The 19777-nt window shown below is 44.8% G+C and overlaps 2 protein-coding genes across 2 annotated transcripts; one reads left to right on the top strand and one right to left on the bottom strand.

Moving 5' to 3' along the window:
• Nucleotides 1-328: 328 nt before the first annotated feature.
• On the bottom strand, nucleotides 329-2009 carry ascl1a (achaete-scute family bHLH transcription factor 1a). Its single transcript, XM_083692568.1, has 2 exons — nucleotides 1298-2009; nucleotides 329-1151 (listed from the first exon to the last, which is right to left on the bottom strand). The coding sequence occupies exon 1, from the start codon at nucleotides 1894-1896 to the stop codon at nucleotides 1309-1311; it is 588 nt and encodes a 195-aa protein (XP_083548694.1). The 5' UTR covers nucleotides 1897-2009; the 3' UTR covers nucleotides 329-1151; nucleotides 1298-1308.
• A 3162-nt stretch (nucleotides 2010-5171) lies between these two features.
• itfg2 (integrin alpha FG-GAP repeat containing 2) lies at nucleotides 5172-12631 on the top strand. The gene is made up of 12 exons (XM_083691945.1): nucleotides 5172-5382; nucleotides 5568-5663; nucleotides 5782-5823; nucleotides 5948-6125; nucleotides 6281-6420; nucleotides 6676-6830; nucleotides 7162-7256; nucleotides 7495-7548; nucleotides 9201-9292; nucleotides 9416-9533; nucleotides 10477-10650; nucleotides 12457-12631. Exons 1-12 carry the CDS (start codon nucleotides 5287-5289, stop codon nucleotides 12540-12542), a joined length of 1326 nt encoding a protein of 441 aa, XP_083548071.1. The 5' UTR covers nucleotides 5172-5286; the 3' UTR covers nucleotides 12543-12631.
• Nucleotides 12632-19777: the final 7146 nt, after the last annotated feature.

Raw genomic sequence — 19777 nt, 5'->3', positions numbered from 1 at the left:
ATGGATGTCAAAATCGTATTTCTTATTTCAAAATAGATATATTTAATGCAAATTAGGTCGCGCGTAAAAGTGCTATGAGATATAATGTGGTGGTGGAATTGTACGTAAAGAAAAGAAGCATTTTAAAGAAAATGCTGCAAGACTGCATGCAATTATTGGATACATATACCTATGTACCAAAATACATGCTCCCTCTGTGAAAGTGGTGTCTTTGGTTAAAGGTGTCAAGTGTAAAATGCAAAGAAAAGTAAAGAGATGAAAGTGGAATTCTTGAGAAAGGTTTTATTATGAGACTAGAGTGTAGAAAATATGGTTATAGGCGTTTCTCTTTTCAACCAACATCGTATAAGTAAAGGCAATGTAGAGCTGGCAGTATATAGAGAGAGACAATGCATCGCCATTGTGCTCTGTTTGGACAATAGCTGCATAACCTTTGATCATTTTGAACTCCATGACATAATACAATAACATGTATTTCCTATTAAATAAGACACATTGGTGCTAAAATAAAACGTCGGAGTGTCAAACCCCTTCTTGAAACCTCATGAATCATACACAGAATAGCCAGCTGCAGAGCATAATAGACTACAAGTCTAAATAGGCAAGAGGTAATAAGCAACGTATCAATATATTGTCAAAATATATACAAAAGAATGTGTACAAAACATCTATAAATCTCTTACATACAAAAATATTTTAATATGTTTGATATAGAACTTCATATAATAAAATCCGCAAGTTGGAAGAATTTTAGAATTAAATGTCACAGAAGTTTACAAAGAGGGTTGATGTTCTTTGATTGGATTTAGCATAGTTTGAGAGCAACATTTTAAATAATGTTTTGTGTGCTATAATGTCGTATAAAGTCACTTTTGAAATTATGTTTTCATGGGCGAATGCGCTGGAAGTTTGGATTCCCACGCTGTCGGAGTGGAGAGCCGTCTTCTTCTTAAGTCCTTTGGCGCTTGACACCGGCCTGAGGTCCGCAGTTTGTCCGATTGCAAGGCCGCTTCTTTAGGTGGATTGGGCCGTGCGTCTGGAGCAAGAGCAAAACGCAAACTCAGGGCATCTTGATCTGGAGGACGCAAGCTCCTCTGGGATCCTCCCAGGCGCATGCTGAGATTAGCAAATTATTCAGCTGATCCATATTTCTGTGTAGACAATAAGTAAAAAACATCAGACATTCGTTCAATAATTAGACTACATTTCATTTGGGGGCATTTAAGGTCCTGATAATAATGTTTATGATGATGATAATAAAGAGACCTGTTATGATAATTCAGAGGTTTATTCTTACCTTATGGATGCTCAGAACCAGTTGGTGAAGTCCAGGAGTTCCTGTTCCTCGGGGCTGAGGGGGTCGTAGGACCCTTCGTCGGAGGAGTAGGAGGATACAGGAGAGCCTGCCATGGAGTTCATGTCGTTGGCGTAATTCTGTGAGATGGTGGGCGACATGACCCCGGACTGAAATGCTGCGCTCACAGCGTCGTGCTCATCTAAAAGTTGTTGGAGTGCACGAATGTACTCTACCGCTGACCGTAAAGTTTCCACTTTGCTCATCTTCTTGTTGGCCGCACCGTTGGGGACGTGTTCCCGGAGATTGGCGAAGCCGTTGTTGACCAGTTTCACCCTGTTGCGCTCCCTTTCGTTCCTCCGCGCCACGGCGTGCGGCTGCTGTTGTGGTAGGCTGTACCCAAAGCCCGCAAAGTTTAGCCTCCTCTTGCATCTCAACAGCTCTGGCGAGGATGAGCGCTGTCTCTTGGATGCTGACTTACCGCTGCCCTGGCTGCTGGTCGGGCTCAGCTGGATGCTCTGTGCAGCGGCAGCGAAGAAGCAGGCAGGCGGCATGAACTGCTGTTGGCTTACATTTATTTCCATCTTGGCTGTGATGTCCATTGGCAATCAGTGAAAAAGAAAAAAAATAGGAGTTGCAGAGAATCTCAAAGTATTCTTTGGAGCGATCGGTGGCCGTGCGTCCTGCTCGTGGCGTTCACGTGTGGATTAATGCTCACTTTTGCCTTGTTGTCTTGTGGGCTCCTGCTTCGCACACTCCTCAGGCTGCACTGAGTCCCAAGAAAGGGCAGTAGCGGGGCTTTTCAATTCACTGGCAGCCCCACGCGCTGGACCTGACCACGCCTCCTCTCGTTGTTGTATTCACCTTGGCTCCTGTGCTGTTGCAATGCGTACGCCGGACGCGTGCCACTTCAACCGCTGAACAAACAGTCGCAAAAGCACAACTGGTTGCAGCTTGTAGACTTTTATAGCCGTTTTGAGTTTTGACCAGTTATAGTATTTCAGTTATGTGAATTGTCCATTTAAATCTCAATTAGAGGAACATGTAATTCAATCTCCTCAGTTTAAACTAATTGATAGGAATGTATTTTACAAACGAACTTTTCCGGAATTCTGAAAAAGGTGCTTTGAAATAGTCTTACACTATACAATGTCTAGTCTATAGCCAAGACATTTCATGTGCTTAACAGTTTGTGTGGATCATAGTTTTAGAGGTAACTTGTTGCAACGTATGAACTTTTATGAAAAGTTCATTACGAACAGGGAAAGCCAGAAAGTAAAATATAATATAGGCTATATCCATGATATGCCTACATATTTAGTATTATTAGTTAGTACAACGTTTGAGAGTAGTCTATAGGCAAAAAAAATGTACGCAGTTCACTATCCAGGCTGGACCAAAAAGTAGTGCTGAAAAACAGCCCACAGCGCCCAGTGTACCCAAGGCGCCATAGTAGTGCTTCATAACTTCTTATGAAAGATATCAAGATTAGTCTGCTTGTTTTCCTTGCCTGTGCATTCCAGGTGTGGTTTATGGGACAAGTCCCCATAGCTGCAAGTTGTTTGAAACTCTCGTCAGGTTGGCGCAAGTAGACCCCTCTTGGTTGACCCATACAGTTTATTGTTAACACTTTTACAGCCGCATTTGAATGCTTCTCTCAAAGAATAGAGCTTTGTCCAGCAGAGGCGAATTTTCCACTTTCATTAGAGCCAATCATCACCATCGTAGAGGCGGAACGGAAGGGTAAATCTGTGGAGGGACCATAAGAAACTCGCATTCGAGGATGTTTTGTGTATGATTTGATACACCCTATTTTGTTACAGTAGACTCGACACAGTGTATTTCGACAATTTTTGTTTCTTTTAAAGGGGAGCATAATAGAACATGTCTTTCACTCAGGACAAAACCAACCGACTCTACTCATGGCGATGAATGAGTGTGTGTGTGTGTGTGTGTGTGTGTGTGTGTGTGTGTGTGTGTGTGTGTGTTTGAGTGTTTGAGAGGGGGGTGTAGGCCTAATAAATTGTGCAATTTCTCTGTGTTGGCTGTGGCATTCAAGATCAAGCTTGCATTGAAAAACCCTTGCAGCCCCCACCAACTTTTCTTTTCTTTTCCCTCCCCTTTTTGGCACAGCAAGAGAGTTTAGAAAAGAAGCGTGGGTTCTATTCAGCTCCCCCCAACCCCCTCGCCATCGCCGGGCTTTCTGAAACCTATCTACCATGCCCTGTCAGTGCGGTTCCAGAGTCCAATTAGCGCTTTGTAAAGACTTTTTTTTTTCTTCCGCGATCTTCCAGAGGCAGGGAGAGCGCTCCCTCCAGTTGAGGGTTCCAGTCATAGCTTGGTGTAAAAATTAATATGACATCTGGGCGCCATAGCCTCCATTGAAACACCTCCGCCTTTTTCCCTTCTTTTTGGAGTTCACTGAGAGATAATAAAACAAAACTCATAAGGACCCATTTGTCCCTTTTATAAATACTGTGTGATATGTGGGATTAATTTTCAATTTGTTAGCTGTTAAAATAAATTGTGTTGTTGTGTTTTTATGTGGTCGATTAGGGTCGCCTAGAACTCTTTGTATGTATTGCTGCAGGTGCAATACAATATTGAAGAAACAGTTTTTATTCAAGTGAAAAGCTCACTGAATGCTAATTGAAGATAGATGTTTATTAAATGAATGAAACAAAAATTTAAAAAAAAAAGGAAAATATGTCCTATTGCAACACACGTCTAGACTCATTCCAATGTTTGTTTAAACATTGTATTAACCTGCATCTGGCTATTCAAAAAAACATAAAGATGTAGCCTAGTCAACATAATGTGTCAAGTAGACCTACACTTTTAAGAAAAAATTATAATATAATAATGCACATTAATTAATTCATAACACTTGTATAAAGCGTTTTGAGTGAATAACAGATGCCAGCGCAAGGTGTCTCTCACCATTCTGAATCAACTTGTTAAGGCATTTATTTGACTATGCGCTGAACTTGATGTAAAATTCCGTTTCACCATAGACGGCGACGAAGTGAGAGCAAAGGGCTTATCTGTGACCAATGACGGTGCAGCCGTTTAATGGGTCATGACTACCTGTTTTCCCCTTTGTTTGGACACACACACACACACACACACACACACACACACACACACACACACACACACACACACACACACACACACACACACACCTTTAGCAAATATCTAGCATCTCCCTCAATGTGCATATAGTTTGCAAGAATTTTCATAGGTCAACAAAGGTCGAGTATGCCTGCTTGTTTCTGTATGCAACAAAATCACCAAACATAGGCTAAAGCGTAATAGGGTAGCCTTGGTTCATATAAATGAAACATTTGTATTTTATTACTTCCTGAGTCCCTTATTCAAAGAGTATAAAGTCTTGAATCTTGGCCCCTGCACAGTAGGCCTATGACAAGTTGGAATACCAGTTATAAAATGTACATTGCATTGCAGCTCCCTCTGGAGGAGACCATTGGCAGTCATGTAAGCCTAGTCTCTTTTCTGCACTCTGGTGAGACACCACTAGGTGGCAGAGTTGTATCACTACTGGATACTGAAATTATGTGTTCTCGGTATAGCCTACTAAATACAAATGGGAGGTGTTTTATATGTATGTCTGCATTTCTTACTGTTAAACACATTTGAAATTGGCCTATTTGTATGTGTAGTTACTGCATGTCTCCGAAGTGGTAGCTAAATGGTATGCCTAGTTTATTTGTTATCTAACTTGCTCGTTCAATTCAAACATTCTTGTTATACGAAACGCCAACACACGAACAGCTGTAGCATGTCTCAGTTGAGTTTCCGTACTGTTTTGGTCATGTGCTTTATATTTACCTTTTGTTTCAGGAAGAGCGGCGGTCCAGACATCTTCAGTTAGAGGGGCACAGAAACCCACGGAGCTAATTTTGTATGGTTACAACTAATTAACGTATTCTAGCTTTAGTACAGCTTAAACGACGCATGTATCTGATGATATGCGGTCTCTGAGCTATGTTCAGCGTGTTAGCTTGGATTTCACAGGAACCCTGTTTCCTCATGCAATTTGTCTCGGAGATGCGGACAACGATTCGGTAAAGTATTTTCTTAACATCATAATTCTTTATTCATAGATTGCTAGATTTACTTACTTTCCTGCTTCGCAATGTGTCTTAAGTCCTTTAGTGTTTGACAGTAATCCTTCATCCCTCTCCTTCTTTGACTACCTCGCCTTGCCTATATAAACTGTGTCTTGAACTGTTGTCTCAATGTGTTGTAGCTGAATGAGCTGGTTGTGGGTGATACAAGTGGAAAGCTGCTTGTGTACAAAAATGATGACTGCAAGCCTTGGATCACAAGAGCATGTGTTGGCATGGTGAGTATCATGTTAAAAGATATTATAGGACTACTCTTTTAAGGTCATGATGAGGCAGGACATGTTTGTGTGATCAAAAACCATCAAAGTAAACTGTCTTTGTATCGTTTATTTGTAGCTCACCTGTGTTGCCATTGGAGATGTTTGCAATAAAGGAAAGGTGAGTTACCCAACCCAAGTCCTTATGGTCTCCAGTTAGAACAATGGTATCATGAACCTCTGTGTGATTTCCCCCTCACGTTTCATGAGTACTGACTAATTCATCACCTTCACTTATTTGTCAGAACTTTGTAGTGGCTGTGGGTGCAGAGGGATGGTTTCACTTGTTTGACCTGACAGCTGTCGGTGCAGCCAAGGCAGATTCATCCAGCCAGCAGGACACACTGTTCTTTGATGATCAGAAGCCCTGCTTTACACAGCACATTCCGGCTAACACTAAAGTGATCCTTATAAGTGACATAGGTAAGCTCTATTCTCTCGATATTCAATGCAGGAGTTTGACCCATTTTATCGTAGTTAAAGATGTTTAAGTGTGTGTGTGTGTGTGTGTGTGTGTGTGTGTGTGTGTGTGTGTGTGTGTGTGTGTGTGTGTGTGTGTGTGTTGTGCCGCCCTGCAGATGGGGATGGTCGTAGTGAGCTGGTGGTGGGCTACACAGACCGTGTGGTGCGTGCGTTCCGCTGGGAGGAGCCCTCTGATGCCTCAGACCTGGGCTCCGGACAGTTGGTCCTGCTCAAGAAGTGGCTTCTGGAGGGACAGGTACTACTAACACAGTTAGTCCATGGAATATGTCAATCCTAGAAAGCATGCGTAAACATGTGTGGGCTCCAGGATATGTGTATGGGATTTATATCATTTGATTAGACAAAACAAACTGATCCTAGGTACTGTGCAGTTCACTTGTGGGTCATTGTGTCCTGTTCCACACACACACACACACACACGCACACACACACACACACACACACACACACACACGGTCTGTCACTTGTGGCTCATTGTGTCCTGTTCCAGGTGGACAGTCTGTCAGTGAACCCAGGCCCAGAGGGTAAGCCTGAGCTGATGGTGTCCCAGCCTGGATGCGGCTACGCTCTCCTGCTGTGCTCCTGGACACAACAGGGATCTGCTGCTCCTGGGTCTGGAGAGGAGGCCCCAGCCACTCCTGGGGGGTAAGGATCACTACACATTCAAGCATGAATGAATACATGCTATAGACCTGTGTTCTGTGTTATATACCTTTGTATATACCTTTACCTTATATACCTATATACCTTTGCCCTCTAGTGCTAAAAACTGAGCCAGCTCATATATATGTGTGTGTGTGTGTGTGTGTGTGTGTGTGTGTGTGTGTGTGTGTGTGTGTGTGTGTGTGTGTGTGTGTGTGTCTGTGTCTGTGTCTGTGTCTGTGTCTGTGTCTGTGTCTGTCTGTCTGTCTGTCTGTCTGTCTGTCTGTCTGTCTGTCTGTCTGTCTGTGTGTGTGTGTGTGTGTGTGTGTCACAGCGAGGGTCCTCCCAGAGATGTCATTTTACATCTGACCCATGGGCGGATCCATAACAAGAATGTTTCCACTCACCTCATTGGCAGCATAAGCAGAGGTAATGGATGGCATGGCATGGAGAAAAAAAACAAAAACAGACACAAATATGTTCATTGTGAGATGAATGACAAATGACACAGGTTTACTGTGAGATAAGTGAACATATAGGGCTAAATTACATTATTGTTTTAACTCCCACAGTTGACATTGATTGATAGTTAGAAACTCCTTAAATGTGGATTGTGTTTGCATATTTCCACCATTGTTGTTGTTGTTGTTGTTGTTTTCTGTGACAGGCTCCAAAGGCGGCGATTCTAAATGTGGCCTGTTTGCTCTCTGCACTCTCGATGGTGAGTGTCCTAGTCACGTACTTGAGAAGAGCACCCAGCTGCACCATCGTCTAATAATCACACCACCGTGACCTTCTGTCCTCTGAAGTCCATCCCCAAGTGGAAACCTAATGAAGATTCACTCAGCTATAACAACACAGCAGTTAATAACATCCTGAACTGTAAATCATAACTTGGCTCATAAGTGGGCTCAGCAAAATAGAGGTGCCTCTGCTCTGCTGATGTGGGACTTTTCCATTGTGATGTTGATAAGCAGTTCCAGGGCTCATGACTCAGGGCTGGGAAGGATACCCTACATGGAGGGACACTATCCTGGCAGCAGTGATTCTGGGTATTAATACTCCTTCTCTTTAGAACCTGCTGAGACTCCCTGTCTCGCAGTGTGTCTGTGCCTGCTCACAGAGGAGCCTGGTCTGCGTCTGCTCTGAGGCATTCAACCCAGTGCCAACCATACCACCAGTGAGACAGTCACCTAGGCCCAGTACTGATGATGTTTTGCGATCCAGGTTCAGATCTTTCTGGCCAATATTGAGGAGTATTGGGAAAATCAGCCAGCTCAATTTGATCCTGGATAGCAAAAAACGTCATTCTGATCCAGATTCAAGGTTTTGGAATACTGGGCCAAAGATGGAAGAAAGGAGATTGAAAAAAAAATCATTACTTTTCTTGATGAAGAAAGATTACATCTTTTTCATGCTTTTTGTTATTGACAGATTTGAATGAGAGCCGCATAGTTGTGAAGGGGAAGCTTGGGTTGAAAATTAGAAGATCTATCTGTTCTATAGTGTTTCACAAGACCTACATGTGTGACATGATGCAACAACAATTTGTCAAGTTGTATATGTGCCATAGTTAGGACCCAGTGGAGGCTGGTGGAGGTAGAAATAGGAGGACAGGCTCATTGTAATGCATGGAATAGGATGAGGAATGGTATCAAATCTGTGTGTCTGATACTTTCCCCCCATTCCATGCATTACAATGAGCCTGTCCTTCGATTTCTACCTCCACCAGCCTGATGAGATCCCTGAACCAGACACATTCTATTTTAGGATACAAGTAAGGAGACAACAACTAAACAGTGTGCGATTCAGCCTTTATTCACAGAGTATTTACATCAGAGAGACAGACAGAAAGAGAGAGAGAGAGAGAGACAGACAGAGAGACAGACAGACAGACTACAGTTTATAATCTCTGTCCTTCATTAGTGAGGACAGTGTCGGAGGTAGAAATCCCACAGAGGGTGGTTGACATGATGTACAGTATTGGTCCTGACAGGAGCAGATACAAGCGAGAGATTGCTCTGAGATTCTAGAGAAACAATCAATATTTAGAGGAGAGCGGGAAACAATGGGATTATCCTACTGGCTGTTACAGACACGCTGGTCATAATGGCTCCTAGAGACAGCCTGTCATGCTTGTGTCAACCAATTAGGATTAACGTGTGATGAATTGTACTGAGAAAAGAGTACTGTATGTGAAATGTAGACAGCTCATATTTCTACGAGGGAGAGAGAGAGATCCTTCTATTAGTTCTGCCCTGTGTCCTCATATTGGGCCCCATTGAGTCGGTGCTAGAATACAAATTACACACAGATTGCTCTTCATTTTTTGGTTTGTGTTTTATTTATTTATCTTTTTTGCCTGTGTTTTAGGTACCTTAAAGTTGATGGACAGTTCGGAGCAGTTGATGTGGTCAGTGCAGGTGGATCACCAACTCTTTGCTCTGCAGAAGCTGGATGTCACTGTGAGTTTGTGTCTGTCTGTCTGTCTGTCTGTCTGTCTGTCTGTCTGTGTGTTTGGTATATTGTGTTTGAGGTGGTATGTGTAAGTGACAATCCTGTGTATGTGTGACTGTGACCATCCTCAGGGTGACGGTAGGGAGGAGGTGGTGGCTTGTGCCTGGGACGGTCAGACCTACATCATTGACCACAACCGCATGGTAGTCCGGTTCCAGTTTGATGAGAACGTCAATGCTTTCTGTGCAGGTGAGACCACCTTCACCTCAAGCATGCTTGCACTGAGCCCTGCTTCAGGATTCTTGACAGATCTCCAACCTCTTCACATCATGACGTCTTTGTTAACCATTCTATTTGGATTCTGTGATGGTGCTCTGTATAATAATCAAGCAAATGATATTCGTACCGGTATACATGAACAGAATTGTAAATGTGCACAGCTTTTGTCACCACTGGATGGCAGTATTAGGCTTCCGGCTCCTAGACTGGCTTCATCCTCTCTTGCTTTCTTCTCTCTCTCTCTCTCTCACACTGTCTCTCCAGTTTTAGCTCAAGCACCAGTGCTTCTTTGAGAAAGAGATTATAATATTATAACATAATAGGATTAAAGATGTGTGTTTTCAGCCATTGTGTGAACTTAACACACAGCCGACAGACACATAAGCCTTTTCGCACTTGTTAGGAACACGACTCCTCGCGTCCTCTCCTCCGTGCTCCACTTGTTTTAGAAGAATATCTAAGGGAAGGAATCTAGATCTTCTCCTCCGATGCGTTTTCGGTAGGACGTGAGTGGAGGACTGAGGAGAGGACACAGGGAGTCGTGTTCCTAACAACTGAGAAAAGGGCCACATGTACCCAGTGGGTCTCCTGTTTGGTAGCATCCACTCAGTCTTGATGATGATTGGTGTGTATAAACTCAGTGTCACCACTGTTAGTCTGCGTGAAGTCTGCCTCGGTCGGTGAAACACACATTAGTTCACGGTCTCCGTGGGAGCTCAGTGATGGGCTCATTGGGATGCGCCAGTTCCACTGTTCCACAGAACAGCAGGGCATACAGTTAGTCCAAATTGACCTCAATATTACACCATTTCCATCCAATTTCAGGCATTTCCTACTGTCACTACAGTAAATGCGACTTGTGTTGTGATGTGAGGTTTTGAGTCGCGTCTGTGTGCTGTTTGGTTCTGGACAGGTCAGTACACCTGTAAAGACGGGAAGAACAGCCCTTGCCTGGTCTACGTCAGCTTCAACCACAAGATCTACGTGTACTGGAGGGTGGAGTTGGAGCGCATGGAACCCACCAACCTGCTCAGGGTCCTGGAGGAGAGGCCTGAATTTAAGTCCCGGCTGGCGCAGCTGCAAGTGGGTGAGTTACAGTCCACCAGCTCCCCCCCATTACCGGCACGCAGGCGAACGGACCTCATTTCTGTATATCCACATTAAAAAGCGATCAGGACGGGAGAGCGAAAGAGAGATGCTATCCACATCACCTGCGAGCAGCAGCGCTAATCAGCCTATCTCGTGCGTTCATCTGTCGTTTTGTTGCGTCCGCTCGCCTGTCCTGGTTACTTTGCCTGTGGACATACACAATGCACGGCGAGTAGTAATGCGTGTGTGCACAAACAGTGCATATTTGTTATCGCACAGGGTAACTGTCACTGATGAAGTGAGGGATACGGATTAAAAGAGCCTTTCTAAACTCATGTCCTCTGCCTGTCCAAATGTATGTAAATCCGGGGCCCCGCCAGCAGACTGTGCTGCTGATGCGTGACTAGAGTATTTATAGAGGGCCTGTAATCCATGAGGTAGTCCTCTGGAGCCGATGGTACCTCTCCCTCTCCCTCTCCCTCTCTCTCTCTCGGGAATTCTCTGTCAGCTCGCCAGCAACACTGCCCAAGGGACCCAAACAAACAACACACACAGAGAACAGGAGATGATCCACCACGATAAGCTGCTCATAATTGAATAGACCTATGTATATACCTGCAGACAGGCGTCTGTTATGCTGTACTTGCTGCACGTTCATTCCGTATTCCCATGAGCCACTGGCTCAATGTCCTGGCAACAGCTCAACCCCGTTTCTCTCTCATCGCACACGCTACCTTTGCATGATATAGCGGCGAGCTCGCTCTCTGTACAAATGCCACACACATTGTGTACATACAGTATGTGTATGGTCTGCTCTGCATAGCCCTCTCTGCTGGGCACTGTAGCTGCAGAGAGAGTGCCAGCTGGTCCGCCTCCCTGAGACTGGCAGCCTCTGAACAACAAGGACACGCGCTGAATGAGAGCAGAACGCTTTGGCCTGGGCATTCATTAGCCTCCTGCAGTACCACATGTACAGCTGCTTGACAGGACCGAGAGTTGAGTTATTCACCTGTGTGCAACAGAAGTGCTGGCTCCGACAGATTCCTTAATCCAAGGAAGCCAAGCCTACAATAGCTTCCTGCAGTTTGTGTTAATAATTCAACCGCGGGGTCGCTTGGAAGCCTTACGAGAGAGAGAGAGAGAGAGAGAAAAAAGACAAAGAGGGAGAGAGGGAGAGAGGGTGCCTTTCCTGTTCAACTCTGGCCTCAGTGAAACACTACCTCTTCATCAATACGATAGCTCCACTGGCAGTTCATAACACACTGACTGGACTGTGGAGGCAGGGTTGCATATCAACAAGAAAGGGACAAAGTTACAGAAGGCTTATGTGTCAATTGTTTGTGCTTATTTTCCTCCGGCTTCACACAAAGAAAAGTTCAGAGTGGCACAGCTAAGCGTCACCACTATGCCACTTTGCTTTGTAGTGAGTGGTAGAGTGGTTTTACCACATACTGGCTGACTACTACTACTTTATTAATTTCTTCTCGTTTTAAATGTATTTTCATCAAGGACGAGCAAAATGAATGAACATAATGCATGTCCCAGACTCTTTTTGTATTATGTCCCCAAACTAGTATGTCAATTCTGAGTCCAAATGGAATGGAATCCACTGTAGCAGGGTAGCAGGATACTAGCCCTGATTCAGGCCAGACACTCCACAGCAGTGCAGCCCCAGTCCCTCAGAGGGACTTGAACAGACAACCCCCCGGTCAGAAGCCCAGACCACAGAGGACGGTCGGGTCACAGGCCATACGATCGCTGTCAGATCAAGGCTCATCATGGCCGCCATGCGTGTCTCCAACAGATGGTGAGGACACAGCGGCCGTGAGACAGCTGGTTGCAGAGGCACTCTACGGGAACACACAGAAGATCCAGACCAGCCCACCTTAACATTACCCTCACCCCCCCCCCCCTCTCTCTCTCTCTTTGTCTCTCTCTCTCTTTCTCTTTTATGTAAATACTCTGTGAATAAAGGCTGAATCACACACCGGTTAGTTGTTGTCTTCCTATTTGTAGCTTCCTAAAATAGAATGTGTCTGCTTTCAGGAATCTAATCATGTATCTCATCCAGCGGAGGCTGGCGGAGGTAGAAATCGGAGGACGGGCTCATTGTAATTCATGGAACGGAATGGGGGAACACATTCCACGTGTTTGATACCATGCCTCATTCCGCTCCATGCATTACAATGAGCCCGTCCTCCGATTTCTACCTCCGCCAGCCTCCCCTGATCTACTCGATGCTGTCTCAGATCTCCCCCCGCCCTCTGGCAGTCTTATCAGTATTCCGTACAGCCAGGTTGGTTTAGCAACAGAGTGAACGGAGGAGAGGAGACACACTGATAACTTTATTCACTAGTGTATTTCTCCACTGATGTATCTAACGGATTAGCATCCACGCAGGGCCCTGTGTTTGAAATGGTGATACACTGACGCAGTCTTGAGTGTCTTAACAGCCTTCATACAATATTCCGTGTCTTGTTTCTTGTGATCTTGTGAAAATTAAACCAATGTCATAATTGAGCAGAATTCTTCCTGGCACTTTGTCTGTCACGTCGCTCTGATCTAATGTCTCAGTGTTGGTCTACTTCTGCATGGGGGTGCTTGTTAAAGAGGATATCCACTGGTTTCGGACATAACAATGTTAAGGTCCAGCCCAGTTTCCTATTTTATTTTATTTTATTTTATTTTATTAAAATAAGAGGAGGAGAATTGAGAATTGTCGGAATTGAGCAGAATTCTTCCTGGCTGTTCGTTCTCTGTCACTGTTCTTCAAGGATGTGTAGTTCAACAGATCACGTTATGTAACAGAAAATGCGTTGCGTAACTCGACTCGTTGCCACAGGGCTGCCATAGTATGTATTGCTTATCGGTTTTGTGTCGTAGAGGGCATATTGTATTGCAGAGAAGTCAAGGCAACAACTGTAAACACGATCTGACTGCTGGATCTTTAGGGGAATCACCCTGTCTCCCTGTGGGAGGATCCTGTACACAGCTGAAGTCTGCCTCTCTGGTTCTCCTACATTATAGATGAGGAAGACTTCTGGGTGCTGAGCTGGAGGACACACACTGTGTGTGTAGGTGTGTGTAGGTGTCTGTGTAGGTGTGTAGGTGTGTACTGTAGGTTTGTGTGTGGACTTTGTGCTCAGGTGTCTGGGTAGAGCTCCTCTGCCTGTCTGTTTCTGTCCTTGACATGGGCCAAGACTCAATGTACCAAGACTCAATGTACTCAGGGACTCCTCTGTCCATACTCCTTGTGACCATGTATTATTTATGAGGTCGTGGCAATCTATTTTTCATGTTTGCTGATTATATTTTTAGTTTGATAACATCTGAGTTATCCAGTGGTTGTGGGGCAGCATGAGTACAACCAACACACATTGACAGGCAAGTGTTTGTCCTTATATGTAGATGCCTGACAACGGTCAGCATTCCTGTCAGCTTTTCAGATGCCGGTTCCTGATTCTGACCGTTAATGGTCAAGCTGTTGGCACTGCAGTGTGTCACTCTGGTTCCCAGGACCTGCGGCTCTGTGTGTGACACTGAGTCAACACTTAGAAGACAGCCAGGACCAGTTTTCTTTCCCTGTGACCCCAGCCAACCATTTGAACTCGGTAGACTATGTGTTCTGTTTCATCAGTCGCCGCAGTCTTCTGAATGCAGTCCTTACCCGTTGTCTGTCCTGTCGCTCTGATCTAATGTCTCAGTGTTGGTCTACTTCTGCATGGGGGTGCTTGTTAAAGAGGATATCCACTGGTTTCGGACATAACAATGTTAAGGTCCAGCCCAGTTTCCTATTTTATTTTATTTTATTTTATTGTATTAATTCTTTCCCACAAACAGGGACATCCCCTTGGTGAGATTTGGAACAGCATGGCTGAGTGTGACAGATCCTGTGTGAATGTGACCTTTGCCCTGGTATGTTCCCTGTGCAGGCAGGCTGACCGTAACACATATCTAATATAGAACCAACAGACGGATGACCCTGGGAAATGACCACCCAGGGGTAATGTATCTGCCAGCATCTGACTGAGCCCTGGGTCTCTGTAGAAGTGTGTGTGTGTCTGTGTGTGTCTGTAACTGTGTGTCTGTGTGTGTTTTAGTTTTCCGAGTCATCAACTGCTCTAATAACTAATTAATTGTAATTAAGAACAATGGATGATTAGTGTTTACAAATTACAAATGTATAAATAATTAATTTATTCATGAAGCTTAGCTTAGACTAAAAAGTTCAATATGCTACAGATCTTTTTTTTTTTTTTGGTCTAAGTTGAGTCATCGCCAGCTTCTCTAATTACATTATAATGCTTATCCAACATTAAAGGGTTTCAAAAATGTTCTTATTTAAGCTCATCAAAGGTTTGGAGAATGGCTTTAGGTGGGTAATAGCTTTTCCTCTGTGTAAGAAAAGGGCCTCTTCAGAAGAGTTCTGCACCTGACAACCACCTCTCATGCATACAGCGTTTCTACAAATCCTTCACCCTCACAACCTTCGCCGTGGGGTCACTCGGTTGCCATGGTAGTCTCCTCAGCTATTTATATATATGGCAGTTGGCACTGAGCCAATAATCTGCCTTGACAGCACTTGTGTGACTTAAAACGCCTATTCCCCTGATCAGTGGGACACGATCTGATTAGTGTTCCAGCTCAGCTCTATTGTCCCCTCAAGGTCTTCTCTCTTTTCGAAAGCATAAATCGCCACTGTAGAGTGCATCTCACACTGCACTGATTGGCCCCGTCTCCGGTCCCACCCACTTGTGATGATCGATAGGCTGTATGCAGTCGTAGGTGGAGACTCTGTTATGATCTTCATAATGATGAATGTATTGGACTAGAAAAGGTTGTATTGATCTGTACGTGATACGGTTACAACGATACCATACATTCATACAGTTTAATTTACATTTACATTTATGGCATTTTAGCAGACGCCTTTATCCAAAGCGACTTACAGCAAATACATTTGTTTAAGTAAGTGAATCATCTATCCAACAGTCATCATAAGATAATGGTAGTCAATGCTCGGACCAGGGGCCATAGGCAGTCACAATGTTAGAAGAAGGATTTTATTTTATTTTTTATTTATTTATTTATTTTTATTATTAATAGGAGAGAAACTTGTACAGGGGGGGTAGTGGGGGTGAAGAGGTCCTTAGGAGGGACCGTTAAGATGTAGCCTGAAGATTTCAATAGAGTATTGAAGTGAAGTGGATATGAAGTGTCTGCATCTAATTAGATTCTGTAATTAGATACGGTCCTTTTAAAGCACATGAGAGCTGGAGAATAGATGCAACATGTCCGTCTCTTTGTCTGTGATCAGAAACCCATCTTAATAAAGCGTGTATTTCTTTTCTTTTTTTTCATGACACTCAAAAGAGATTTTACATGCAAGAAATAGCAGAAGTCTTGATTGTGTACTGCGGTTTGGCTGATTCTCTGCGGCTGCGGCTCCTATCTCCAGATGGCGGGGTCCCTGGCGTCTGGGTGCTCAGGCATGATCCTGGGGTCCTTGTGGAGGGTTCTGATCCTAAGTGACAGCCAACCGGCCTCTAAAAAGAGTCTTCCTGATCTGGCTCCGATCCGCTCCGCCAATTGACACAGCTGATTAATGACATCCGATTCCGCCGAAGTCAAGCTTAATTCTTCACCATTTCATCATCTCATGATCCCCCCAGAGGGATAGATTGCTGGATGATTGACACTTGAGTGGCTATTTTAATAAGCACCAGTTTTATCTCAGCAGCAGCAGAAGCAGGGATTTCAAACTGAGTGTGTCCACCAGTCGCTTCCCCAGCAGTTAGAGAGTCTGTGTAACATGCTTTTCTTATGTTTAACGCTGTTGTACATCGATCTACAGTGGAAAATAGAATGGACCATGTTTCATTATGGACAGGAAGGAGTCATGTTGTTCTGCGTCTGTAGGGGCCCATCCCTCCCTGTAGGAGTTTCCACTCTTTCATGCTCTGTCTGTCTGTCTGTGTGTGTCTGTGTGTGTGTGTGTGTGTGTGTGTGTGTGTGTGTGTGTGTGTGTGTGTGTGTGTGTGTGTGTGTGTGTGTGTGTGTGTGTGTGTGTGTGTGTGTGTGTGTGTGTGTGTGTGTGTGTGTGTGTGTGTGTGTGTGTGTGTGTGTGTGTGTGTGTGTGACTGAGCGACTGAGCAGCGTCATCTAAGAGGTCCTGGTCTGATCAATATCCCCCGCATCGCTTCCTCGGCCAGGCTTAGTGTGGGCAGGTCGTGCTGACCCCCTCCCCTCGTGCTCACAGGGGAGAGCCGTGCGTGCGAGACAGAATCATCACTTGTTCATCCAGATAAAGATAGAGGGAAGATGGAAAGAAAAGATAGCTCTGAGAGCAGTTTTCTTCTGACATGCACGACAAATCAATGCTATTGAGCTCTCTGTTTAATTCTCAAGGTCTATTACCAACAGCAGCGAAGGAAACATGTCAATTATAATGTGACTGAAGTCAACACAACCTGTCCAGAAATATCAATCTCATCTTTATGATTCTCATCTTCCCTCTCTGTCCACAGTATGGCATCTCACAAATATATATCTCATAGAAACCTTTACATAGGTCAGATAAGGGATTTCAAATGAGACATGATTATGATAGAACACTGTATGTGGTGGCACGGCCCATACCCCCACGTCTGCCAGTGGTACAACTGGAGTTTGGTTTTCCCTTGTCTATACTGTATTTCCTTGCCTGTGTCCACAATGTCCAGGCCCGCCCTGTGTTACCTTCACCTTGATTTTCTTTCCAGGTGTCAGTTGAGATCAATCGTCTCTTTCCTTTCGCATCCTGAATCTGGCCTTTAATTGATTTAGGAAATCTAAACAGATTAAGAAAACAAATACCCTCGTAAGCCGTTCCATAGTAACACCGTTCAGCCGGTGATGCTCAGAGGCAGTGACACCTGTGTAACCTGAGGGGAGCTCATTACTCATGTGTATTTGAGACTAACTTGCTCTGACGCGCCCTGTGTGGTGGTTCTGTGAGTGGAGCGTTATCTCAGCCTTCTTCCGCTGTGTCTGAGTGTGTTCCCTGCTGCTCCCTCCGGTAGAGATGAGGTGTCCCCCTCCAGTAAGTGATGAGTGTAGATGGATTTGATTAGTAAACTGGTCTGAAAATATTAAATTAGGGGGGTTCCTCTCCACATGTAGCATGTTAGTAGAGATCTCTTATTAACTGGTTGTTTGTATCATTGATTCCTGACTAATATGACATTAAGAGTCTAGTGAGGTGCTCTCGTTGGCGGCCACAACGTTTAAAAGAGTAATCCGTCTATAACTCGTTTGTGTTCATTACATTTGGCAAGACTAGCAAGCAGGGAGCCTCTGAATCATCCTTTGTTCTATAGGATTTAAATCAAACTTGTACACTGACTATTCTACATTCCCTCTGGCAATCTAAGACTTGAGCTTAACGCTCACTACAGGAATGTCCCCAGGCCTGAGGGCACTGAAGTGTCCCCCTCCAGTAGGTGAGAATTGTCCCCAGGCCTGCGGGGGAAGGTGCTGTATTATTGTCCAGGTACTTCACTCCACAGTCTTGTATGGCAGCAGTGGCTAGACTTCAGGGTGAAGGCAACATTGGGTTAAATGCCTCAACAGTCCCTCCGTCGTAATGTGATTAACCTTCGTTTCAAGAAGGGGCCACATCCTGTCAAATCACTACTTGTTTCTGTGCAGCAACGGAAGGCATCATTTAAGGTGTCACGGTTTAACACAGGAAACAGATAAATGTCAGTACTTTCACCGATCTTTGGCACCTCCAGATTTGATGTCAAGCTGCTATGCCCCAAAACACACAATTGGTATATAACTGGTCCCTTGAAACCAGGGGAGACTGGTGGAGGTAAAAATCGGAGGATAGGCTCATTGTAATGCATGGAATGGAATAAAGAATGGTTTCAAGGGACCAGTTATATACCAATTGTTTGTTTTGGGCCGTCACAACTTGACATAAAACCTTGAAGTCAGTGAAAGTACCAACATGTATCTGTTTCCTGTGTTAAACCCTGACACCTTAAATGATGCCTTCAGTCGCTGCACAGAAAACAAGTGTTGTTCATAGCGATGTAACAGGATGTGGCATGTGCACCGACGCAAATGAATTGTGCTACAGGCCTCCCAAAGCATGCTGGGACGGCAAACTGTGGCTGCGGAGCTTAATCAGTCTTTAGTTCTCTCATCTGTAGTGGGGGGGCTTAGGGGACATGATGTACCCAGTGTTGAGATAATGTGACTATGCACCAGTGGAGGTTGGTAGAGGTAGAAATGCATGGAACAGAATGAGGAATGGTATCAATCACACATGTTTGATACCATTCCTCATTCCATTCCATGCATTACAATGAGCCCGTCCTCCTCCTGTTTTTGATTCTGTGTGTGTGTGCCCACAGAACCCCCCTGTGTGCCGGGCTTTGTGTGACAAACGTAGGAGAAGCCAGGGACGTCCCATGGCTCAGATGAAAAAGCTACTGTGAGATCGAGGCCTGGTGAGTTTAAGGGACGATTAGTGACGAGACAGCTCATGTATCTCTTATACCATGTGTGTTTGATACCATTCCTTATTCCATTCCATGCATTACAATGAGCCTGTCCTCCAATTTCTACCTCCACCAGCCTCCCCTGGTATAAGAGATACATTAGCTGTCTCGTCAGTAAGAGTCCCTTAAACTCACCAGGCCTCGATCTCACAGTAGCTTTTTCATCTGTGCCATGGGACGTCCCTGGCTTCTCCTACGTTCTGCCTGGGCACACAGGATGAAATCCCAATGACACCGGAGGAGCCAAACGCAGCACACTGCAACAGAAAAAGGAATAAAACGGTTTTTTAGTGTGTGACGTAGATCAATTTTGACATCTCCTTAGCCGTGGTCCATTTAACCACTTGTGGTTGTAGTATCTTCTTCATAGCAGTCAGTGCTAGAGGCATTGTTTCATGTCTAGCGTCCTGAGGCAGTTGCTCTGGGTTTTGTAGATGGCCGTGTCAGTGGTGAAGGGCACCCAGGGGCTGGGACCGGGGCTAAACGGAGAAGGAGTGTGGGGGTGGGGGCGGGAGCATGGACGTGCAGGCAGACGGGGACCTGCTCTGGTCAGAGGAGTCGACCCTCCAGGCTGTG

Source organism: Argentina silus, assembly GCF_951799395.1.
Source record: "Argentina silus genome assembly, chromosome: 20".
Lineage (NCBI taxonomy): Eukaryota > Metazoa > Chordata > Actinopteri > Argentiniformes > Argentinidae > Argentina > Argentina silus.
This window is presented reverse-complemented; position numbering and strand designations above follow the sequence as displayed.

Coding starts and splice junctions, on each gene's coding strand:
- itfg2 (XM_083691945.1), top strand. CDS start 5,287: ATGCGGTCTCTGAGCTATGTTCAGCGTGTTAGCTTGGATTTCACAGGA. Junction 7,257..7,494: donor CATTGGCAGCATAAGCAGAG/GTAATGGATGGC, acceptor TTTCTGTGACAG/GCTCCAAAGGCGGCGATTCT. Junction 9,293..9,415: donor TGCAGAAGCTGGATGTCACT/GTGAGTTTGTGT, acceptor GACCATCCTCAG/GGTGACGGTAGGGAGGAGGT.
- ascl1a (XM_083692568.1), bottom strand. CDS start 1,896: ATGGACATCACAGCCAAGATGGAAATAAATGTAAGCCAACAGCAGTTC.